This window comes from Nicotiana attenuata, unplaced genomic scaffold (genome assembly GCF_001879085.1).
Source record: "Nicotiana attenuata strain UT unplaced genomic scaffold, NIATTr2, whole genome shotgun sequence".
NCBI classification, from domain to species: domain Eukaryota; kingdom Viridiplantae; phylum Streptophyta; class Magnoliopsida; order Solanales; family Solanaceae; genus Nicotiana; species Nicotiana attenuata.
In genome coordinates, this window is record NW_017671346.1 from 116,449 (window position 1) to 126,369 (window position 9,921).

Genomic DNA, 9,921 nt, shown 5'->3' on the forward strand with positions numbered 1-9,921 from the left:
CTGCTATTAAAATGCCATAGTGGATACCACGTGTGTATTACCTTTTTTTTAGTTCTTCAAAGAAATAAGAAAATGCCCTTTTAAAAAGTCTTTCTTCTTTGTCCCCATCCTCCATTACTGTGTAATTTTGGAAGTAAGAAATTTTTTTGCTCCTCCCATTTTTCATCTTAATTCAAACGAAGGAATTATGAGAACATGTTCCGTTAACTTTCTCTAGTGAACTGCATATATGAACATTGTACAACATCGAAATTCCATATGAAAGTCGAAGAAGGTTATTCCAGAAGTTCCCAAAGAAGGGAACTAGAAATCTTGACGAAAAATGCACTAACTTTTAGCATCACTATACTTTCCTGTTAACTTAGAGCATTTTCCTACTTTCATATGTTGCAAAAAAAAAAAAAAAAAAAAAAAAAAAAAAAAGGTGGAGAAACTCAAATTCTTTGAGGCAGACTATTCAAACTACATAAAAGAAAGTAACTTAAAAGGTTCAATCTTTTGGAAGTGGAAGGAAAAAATAGAGCAAATAAATGCTTATAGCTTATAATTACCCAAAATGAGAGAAATTGCATTCACTAATAATCAAACCGCAGAAATCCATTTTAAGATCGAATATCCTTTGAGTTGGCTTTAAAATACACCTTGACATAGTTTTACTTTGGGAGTTCAATTCCCCCGTCAGAAACTCAGACGACCACTTTTCCAAGCCAAATTTCTGTCAAATGCAAGGGTTAATCATTGATCAATAGGGAAAAAAACGTTTTTTTAAAAACTGACTAATGGTTTTCTTGTTTTGGGGTTGGGGGGTGGGGTGGGGAGGGGGGACACAGTAAAAAAAGATACACATAACGTCAATGGTGGCATTTTAATAGCTGGGTCTGCTGCCACATAGGAGCACCGTTTAAATTAGGGGTAGATTTGAATACTTTGCTAACGGTAGGGGTACTTATGTGCCGAAAGTATAACGAAAGTTAAATGTAAACAATATTTGAAAGTAAAGGGATATTTCTGACCCTTCTCCCTTTATCTTAACAGGCCAACCAAAAATTGTAATATACTAAATACTATTGGGATTGATTAGTCCAAACCATCAAGCGAACAAACTCTTTAGTCTTTAGTCTCTGTATATCAATGTTTGATTTACAATATTAATTATGAAATTGGTAAAATTTATTCATACTCGGTATATACACAAAATCAATAAATAAAAACTAAATATTTTTCAAAGATAATTTATTCGCAAGTGATATGTATCTTCACTTTAAATTTTAGTTGCTATTCGTTGTAAATGTTTTTACCCTCGAAAAGAAAAAGGGTGAAAAATAGGGGTGAGCATAAAATCCGAAAAATTGAAAAAATTGGCCCAGACAGAATTAATTTGGTATTTTGGTATCGGTTCGGTATTAATCTTTTCTAAACAAGTATACTATTGATATGATTTGTGTTAACTATTAAGCTTAAGCATAACATGTTTCTACATTTTGTGCTTGATTTGATCTGTCTTCGTTTAAGAGATTAATCACCTTATGATATCATCTGTTTAAAAGAAATGAAAAGTTGAAAACTGTTATGGCTAGCTATGTTTAACGTTTTATACTAATGCAAAAATCATTTCAGTTTAGTTTGGTTCGCTACCGAAATCGTATCGAACCAAACAAGAAATATCGAACCGTATCGAACTACTTTGGTACGATATTTGGTATGCACAATTGATTTACCGAATACGGAAATACCGAACCGTATTTCCTTAATAGAAATAACACCAGGTAATCACTTTATAGGGTTGTATTTAGGAATTAGCCGGTGCATCCTGGATTTTAGTTTTTCAATTCAAATTTTCAGGACAAAAATATTCTGAATTGTTCTAAAGTTAAGATTTTTAGTTTAAAATTTTAGGACAAAATAAGTATTGGTTAATCTCTAAATAACATCTCTGAGAATGACTATCTGTACACTTACCCCTATATCTTAATATTGGGGGATTTGCAGCCGTATCCTATATTTGTGCCACCTTTTAACCTATACCCTATTTTTAAAGATTATTGATTTGGTAGCCAGCTGACAAAAAATTCGTAAAATATAACAATTATACCCCTGACAAAAGATATAAAACTTGTATCACGCATTAATCGCGTGATCTGCAACCTCATTCGTGAAAAAAGATCTCCTCCTCTCCTCTCAGCAGCTTTATCAAAAACCAGAAACTTGAACCAGATTCATCTTCAGAATCACACTTGCATGAAGTTGTTTGGTGGATAGCATGAAGTTTTCACTTATACATCTTCAAAAACTTTTCAAAACTTCAAATTTAATGCGTGAAGGATATAGAAAAAAGGTGTTTCACCATGAAGTCTGAAGTTTTAATCAAATACAAGCTAAAACTTCATGCTAATGTAGCATGAAGTTGTTTCACGTTGAAGCTAAAACGTCATGCTAATGTAGCATGAAGTTGTTTCACTGAAGCTAAAACTTCATGCTAATATAGCATGAAGTTGTTTCACATTTAAGCTAAAACTTCATGCTGACGCATGCTGAAGTTATTTAGTTCATTTGCTAAAACTCCATACCAACACATGCTGAAATCTGCAGTTTTGTGATGAGTTTTATCCGAAACTTCAGTCTAAATATGCTGAAGTTTTTTAGTTCATTTGCTAAAACTTCAGACTAAACATGCTTAAGTTTTTGTCCTGCAGTATGTAATTTTCTAATGAGTTTTTGCTAATGCATGCTGAAGTTATTTAGTTCATTTGCTAAAACTTCATACCAAAACATGCTGAAGTTTTGTCCTGCAGTCTATAGTTTTGTCATGAGTTTTATCCGAAACTCCAGTCTAAACAAGCTGAAGCTTTTTAGTTCATTTGCTAAGACTTCAGACTAAACATGCTTAAGTTTTTGCTAATGCATACTCAAGTTATTTAGTTCATTTGCTAAAACTTCATTCCAAAACATGCTGAAGTTTTGTCCTGCAATCTACAGTTTTGTCATGAGTTTTATCAGAAACTACAGTCTATTTTGCTGAAAGTAGTCTTTTATTAAAGAAGGCAAAATCGTCTTTCTAAAACACTTTTAACAAAAAAACGAGTACGGACGCAAACGAAAAAACAAATCGGGTACAAGTTAAAAAAGGGCGACCATATAGGGCGCCCCATACAATATTTACTTAAATATCCTACCGAAGTAGCTAACGCTCACCCCATGAAAAAGCCAAAAACCAAACTTTTATAACGTGCACCTAACTTCTCTCATCATTGGTTTGACATTTGATGGCCCAACATAAAGGTCTCACCAAACCTCTGCTTCCCTCTCTTTTTATTAAACCCAACAACTTTTCTGCCGCTCCACTCACCTCGTTTCAATTTTCTTAGAAAAATTGTGTAATAAATGGGTGGTCAATCTAAGGTCTTCACTTTAGCTGAGGTTTCTAATCACAACAATGCCAAGGATTGTTGGCTTATTATCAGTGGCAAGGTATATATAATAATCTCATGATCTTTTTTTGTAATAAAGTTTTCTTCTACTAATGTAATTAACTGTGTTGCTGTATTTTTATGCTTTTTTTAAATTGGTTCTGTTACAGATTCAATCTTTATCACTTATTTATTTAAAAGATTTAATCTTTAGCACTTATGTTTTGCGTTCTCCTTGGTTGGGGAAGAGGGGGTGGGGGTGAAATAGAGTGTAGCTGATCTCCTCTTGTTTAGTGTTATTTTCTTGTTTTGTTTATTGAGAATTGCATGATTGTGTTTCATGAATAAATGTGAACTATAACAATAACAAAAAAACTAGTGCAATCCCACACTTAGGGTCCGGAGAGGGTAATATGTACCCCGACCTTACCCCTACCTTATTAAGATAGAAATGCTGTTTTAGATAGACACTTGGCTCAAAGAACTGTGAAAATAAAGCAACAAGCCATTGCAACAACAAGATAATAGGGTAGCGGAAGCGAATGACACAACATGTAATAATAACGAACCAAGAATAAGAAAATATAAAAATAGTACTAGTACTACTGGTGAGCTTAGGAGAGACTCGCGACTATCTATCAACCGTCGACCCTAATTCTCGACCTTCAAACCTTCCTATCAAGGGTCATGTCCTCGGTAAGCTGAAGTAATGATATGTTCAAGTAATGATATGTTCTGCCTAATCACCTCACCCTAGTACTTCTTTGGCCTACCCCTGCTCTTCCTCAGATCTGCCATGGTCAACCACTCACACCTCCTAACAGGGGCAGCTATGAATCGCCTCTTCACATGCCCGAACCATCTCAATTTCGATTCCCGCAACTTGTCCTGCATAGGGGCCAGTCCCACATAGACTTTGTTTTTTTGGGTTTTTTGTGGGAATAGCTACATGGATTTGCCAAGCTTCATTTTTTGTCTGTTTGTTTCTGGATGAGGAATTGCATCTTTAAAATGTAGTGAGTTGAAAAGTTTTTAGTCTTAAATTTTGAGGTTCTACAGTCAACATTTAGCTTAATTGAATATTTCCGTATTGAAGCTCTAAGGTATTTTTACAAGAGGTTCTTTTGCAAACACTTCCATATAATTTTCAGATTTACAATCCTGCTGTAGATAAAAGCTTTGGTATTTAAGTAACTAAGGGTAGAAACATGTGCGGACCCAGGATTTGAAGGTCGCGGGTGCACTTTTGCAGTCAACGAAAATCTGCTTTGTATATAAGGTGAACTACTAATATATCACTATTTTTTAAAGACATATACATCTATACATGAAATTTTGTCGAGCTTTCTGGGTGCCGGTGACCCCTCTCTTTACAACATAGGTCCGCCTCTAGGTAGAAAGGCGGACTCATTACAGATTTTGGTTGCTATACCTGTATTTAGTGTAATCTAGAAAATCCACTCTCCTTTTCTTTTCCCTTTTCCGAGTTTCTCAACCATTTCATATGGTGCATTTCATTTGAACAGGTGTATAATGTGACGAAGTTCTTGGAAGACCACCCAGGCGGTGATGACGTTTTATTATCTTCAACAGGTAAAATAGTTTGACAAATTCTTCCAACAGAAAACACTCTGTATTTTGGTATTCAAGTTTTCTAATCCTGAATATGTAAAGTATACTTGAGTAATCCTGTAGAATGTAGGCGGATGTAGCTTATGTGTTATGGGTTTAACAGAACCCAATATTTTCGATATGGAACATATATGTAAAACGGAGAATGACAGAAATAGGAATCTTCGGTGCCATTATTGATATTTTGATCCCGGTAACAGAAGTTTGGGAAAAAAACCCATGCCAGAATTTGCTCGGCAGGATTTTTCTCAGTTGCCAGAATGTTAAAGCATGCAACAGTTATGGTGATGGTTAGGATTTTGTCACAGTTTGTTGGGCTGAATATTCTGGTGATCGTCATAATTTCTGGTGCTTCAAAATTCTGGCGAGCCTTAACGGGGTCAAAATATGAATGGTGGTTTAAAAAAGATCCATCCAGCATAACTTTTCAGTACGTAAAAAGCCACTTAAGTTTCAAAAATTCTGGATCCGCCTCTGCTGTAGAAGACACTAGTTCACAAGCTCGCGATTGTTTCTTTCTTGTAGGAAAGGATGCTACTGATGATTTTGAGGATGTTGGTCACAGCAGTAGTGCTCGAGCAATGTTGGACGAGTATTATGCAGGTGATATTGATTCTTCAACCATACCAACAAATGTCAAGTACACTCCTCCAAAGCAGCCTCATTACAACCAGGACAAAACAACAGAATTCATCGTCAAGCTCCTCCAATTCTTGGTTCCTCTGATTATTCTAGGTGTTGCTTTTGGCGTTCACTTTTACACTAAACAGTCAGCTTGAAGATTGATTATGGTGATCTCATAATAAGAATCCAAATTAGCGCGACGTTAGAAGAGCAAAGAGGAAGGGAAGAAAGAGCTTTTACTTTGTTAACCAGGCAAATTATCTTGGTTAAGTTCTATGAACAGTTAAGATATCTCTGGTTTCTGTGGTAGTGAGGATGCCTTTGCTTTTCTTTGTTGCCATTCAACTAGTCTCCTTTTTTATTATCCAATTCTTGTGAACTTGGATTCTTGGCTTTTGGTGTTTGCTTTTATAATCTTATCACTTGATATACGTTGCCTTTTCCCAAAGTATTTAAAAGATGTTATGTTTTGCATTGTCAAAATCCTTTCCAATTCTGTATTTGAACCAACTGGAATTTCAACAACAGAGAAAGGCGTGCTGAAGTTATACAACAACAACAACCCAGTAAAATTTCACATGTGGGGTCTGGGGAGGGTAATGTGTACAGACCTTACCGCTACCCCAAGGGAGTAGATAGACTATTTCCGATAGACCATCGACTCAAGAAGACGAAAAGAGGCAATAACTCAGTATCAATCAACAGAAATCATACAGATAATAACAGCATCATAAGGACCAAAAAAATAGATGAAAAACAGTAATAATGACAAGTAAATAAGGCCCGGTACTATGAAAAATGAAAGAATAGTGTGAACACAACATTAACCACTAACAGTCTAAGACACAACCCAATCAGACTATCCTCACACCTGGTACGTAGTAGAAAAATGCTCAACTACCTCCTATCGTACAACCTTGATGCTCGACTTCCGCACCTTCCTATCAAGAGCCATGTCCTCGAAAATCTAAAGCCACGACATGTCCTGTCTGATCACCTCTCCCCAATACTTCTTAGGCCTCCCTCTACCTCTCCTCGTACTCGCCAAAGCCAACCGCTCACACCTCCTTACCAGGCATTCGGGCTTCTCCTCTGCACGTGCCTGAACTATCTGAGCCTTGCTTTCCGCACCTTGTCATCCAAAGGAGCCACGCCCACCTTCTCCCGAATATCTTCATTCCTAATCTTATCCATCCTAGTATGCCCGTACATCCACCACAACATCCTCATTTCTACTACTTTCATCTTCTGAATATGTGAGTTCTTAACTGGCCAACACCCTGCCCTTACAGCATGGCTGGTCTAACCACCGCTTTATATTGAGCATCAATGACACTTTCTTGTCACACTGGACTCCAGATGCAAACATCCATTTCTTCCACCCCACCTCTATACGGTGTGCGATATCCTCGTCGATCTCCCCATCCCCCTGGATAACCGACCCAAGGTACTTGAAACTGCCTGTCTTGGGGATGATCTGTTATTCAAGCCTCACGTCCATGCCCGCTTCCCTTGAACCGGCGCTAAACTTGCACTCCAAGTATTCTGTCTTAGCCCTGCTCAACTTGAAACCCTTAGACTCAAGGGTCTATCTCCAAACCTCCAGCCTCTCGTTAACGCCACATCGCGTCTCATCAATCAGAACTATATCATCAACGAATAACATACACCATGGCACCTCACCTTCAGTACGGTGTGCTGAGGTTATACAAGGAAAGCTGAAATCTTGTTTGTAACGCTAAGTAGTGAAGAGAATCACCAACCATCAAACGCCTATGATACTTGAAGTTTTACTTAGACAAGTAATACATGTGACAGAAATAAAAATCTATCTTAAACTTCTGACAGAGAAATGAAAATTTTACACAATTAATCACTATCAGAGTTGTTTAACATATTATAACAACTTAGTTAATTATTATTTTTATCGGGTTACATGTTATTGTCTATCACTATTTGTCGATTCTTTCGCTTCGGTTATTATGTATTTTGTTGGTATTACTACTTGTTATTACTACTTCTTTTTCATCTTTTCTTGAGCCGAGGTTCTATCGGAAACATGATCTCTACCTTCTAAAGGTAGAAGCAAGGTACGCGTACATATTATCTTTCTCAGACTCCACTTATGGGACATTAAGTTTGTAGTTATTGTTGTTATAGTTATAATTCTTATCATAGTAATTTGTCTGTATTACTTTATAAGTAACTTAATAGTGCAATTTTTTTTTTATTTTTAGAATCAGTGCATACAACTTAAGCTCTTAAATGTATTACAAATCATGACTTGGTTAGTTGGGTAACTTTTCGTTATTTATGCTATAGTAAATTTGGAAAGAAGATGACAACTTAAGTAGTAACGATTTAAAGTTGAAGAATAGGGTGCGGGGAAATGGTAGGGAAGGCAAGGCTAAAGAGTTTGGTAAAAATGGTGTAGGTTTATGGGTAAGGCTAGGCATTCACGGGACAGCGGAGTCATAAATAGTAGTAGTAATAAAGAAATTCAAGAAAATGCAGAAAATATTATATTTGGTATTTTTGAACCACTTTTACCATTATACTAAACGTTTTAAATATTTTAAGGACATTCAAAGATTTGTCATATACAACAACAACAACAACTCATATACAACAACAACAACAAATTCAGTAGTTTCCTACGAGTGGGGTCTGGGGAGTAAGATGTACGCAGCCTTACCCCTGCCCCTGGAAGGGTAGAGAGGTTGTTTTCGATAGACCCTCGACTACCTTCAAAGATTTGTCATATGTATAAAAAAAATTATTTTTATGTAAGTACACGGTTATAGATTCAGACAAACCTCCATCGCTGCACTATTTGTAAACACTGTTTTCATTTTATTGATGTATTTGATACGATGAAAGCTATTTTTCGAGATGTCATTTTGTTAATTTTCTGATATTCGGTTACCGTTATCGAAAAGGCCCAAAATTATTTTTATTAAAACTATTTTAATTTTTAACTTTATATTATTTGCTCCAATTGAAACTTACACATTATTATTAATCTTTAATACAAAAAATTACTATTTTACTACAAATATTTTCACTTATACTAACCGGAATATTTTCCACACGACAAAAACATTTTTGATTCTAACAAGTGGACGTACGAGCAGTAAATTAAACCTTAAATAAGCTACAAGTTTAGTAGTCCATATTAGGGGAAAGGAATTGAATTAAAATAATCCACTACTTGAACTCTCTATATATTGGATGAATCATATCTTAATTTTCAGTCACTTTAGTTTGATCCCAAAAAAATAAAAAAATAAAGAAAAAAGAATCTAAAGCCCTACTTGTGCTTGAAAGCATTCTAAAGATTTCTTGAAGCCAAATCATGCAAACATTATCAAGGATGTAATCACATATTATAGAGTTTGATTACTATTGGCGACCGACCAAGTATATATTAATTCTTGGTATGATCTTGATTTTTCCCAAATTTATTTTCATCTTGGTGTGTTTGGTATGACGAAAAAAAAGAAGTTATTTTATGTGTTTGGTTATTAATATAAAATATTTATATCTATATTATCTATATTATATTAAAAGCACGAAGGCCCTTAGCGAAATGTCGTTCGCCTTTTTTACCCTTTAAAAATGAAGTCACGCTAGACAAAATAGTCATTTTAATATATTCATAATATTTAGAAATAATTATTAAATTAATTTCCTAATATTTAGGAATAATCGTTTAATTACTTGCCTAATATTTAGTACTTTCCGCCTATAATTCCTTCAAATCCTTTAGAAGGAAACTTATCTACTTTGATAGTGAGAATTTTTTTCCCGAAGACATTGCTTACCAAATAAAACTAAAAAAAGAAATTTTGAAAACTTTCCTCTTTATGACGTCTAAACGCACCAAAGGATTCTCCTATAAAATTTTGTTGCTAAATTTATTTCTTTGAAATATGTCCTATTCCTTCTTTTTTTTTGTCAAAAAAGTCAAAATAATTTATTAGGGAAAATAAAAAAGTATCACAACACAAATAAAAAAAGACTATTTTTCAAGAAGTAACAAAATTATTTTCAAAGTGTTTAGTAATTCCTAATTTAAATAACAAAGAAATAAACTAATTGTAACTACATAAACTTATGAAGAGTAAAATAATTGATGTAAGTGTTAGAAAGAAAAATATAACATTCCTAAATTTTGTAACATAAATAAAAGAAGGTGAAAAATACATTCCTAAAATCTTACGATAAATAAATGAGAAAAAAAAACTATTTTAAGAAA

General features: G+C 34.6%; 1 protein-coding gene across 2 annotated transcripts; it reads left to right on the forward strand.

The window, feature by feature from the left end:
* The first annotated feature begins 3,252 nt into the window (after positions 1 to 3,252).
* LOC109207706 (cytochrome b5, seed isoform) lies at positions 3,253 to 6,114 on the forward strand. Of its 2 annotated transcripts, XM_019370678.1 has the most exons (4): positions 3,253 to 3,468; positions 4,630 to 4,686; positions 4,934 to 5,000; positions 5,565 to 6,114. In XM_019370678.1, exons 1-4 carry the CDS (start codon positions 3,382 to 3,384, stop codon positions 5,816 to 5,818), a joined length of 465 nt encoding a protein of 154 aa, XP_019226223.1. In that variant the 5' UTR covers positions 3,253 to 3,381; the 3' UTR covers positions 5,819 to 6,114. The 2 variants fall into 2 exon arrangements, with proteins under 2 accessions (XP_019226223.1, XP_019226224.1); XM_019370679.1 differs by lacking the exon at positions 4,630 to 4,686 and having other exon boundaries at positions 3,258 to 3,468.
* The last annotated feature ends 3,807 nt before the right edge of the window (positions 6,115 to 9,921 follow it).

Bases quoted from the DNA above. Each gene is read 5' to 3' on its own strand.
- LOC109207706 (XM_019370678.1), top strand. From the start codon at position 3,382: ATGGGTGGTCAATCTAAGGTCTTCACTTTAGCTGAGGTTTCTAATCAC. The intron at 3,469-4,629 runs GTATATATAATA...GTGCGGACCCAG, and splicing joins GGCTTATTATCAGTGGCAAG to GATTTGAAGGTCGCGGGTGC. The intron at 5,001-5,564 runs GTAAAATAGTTT...TCTTTCTTGTAG, and splicing joins CGTTTTATTATCTTCAACAG to GAAAGGATGCTACTGATGAT.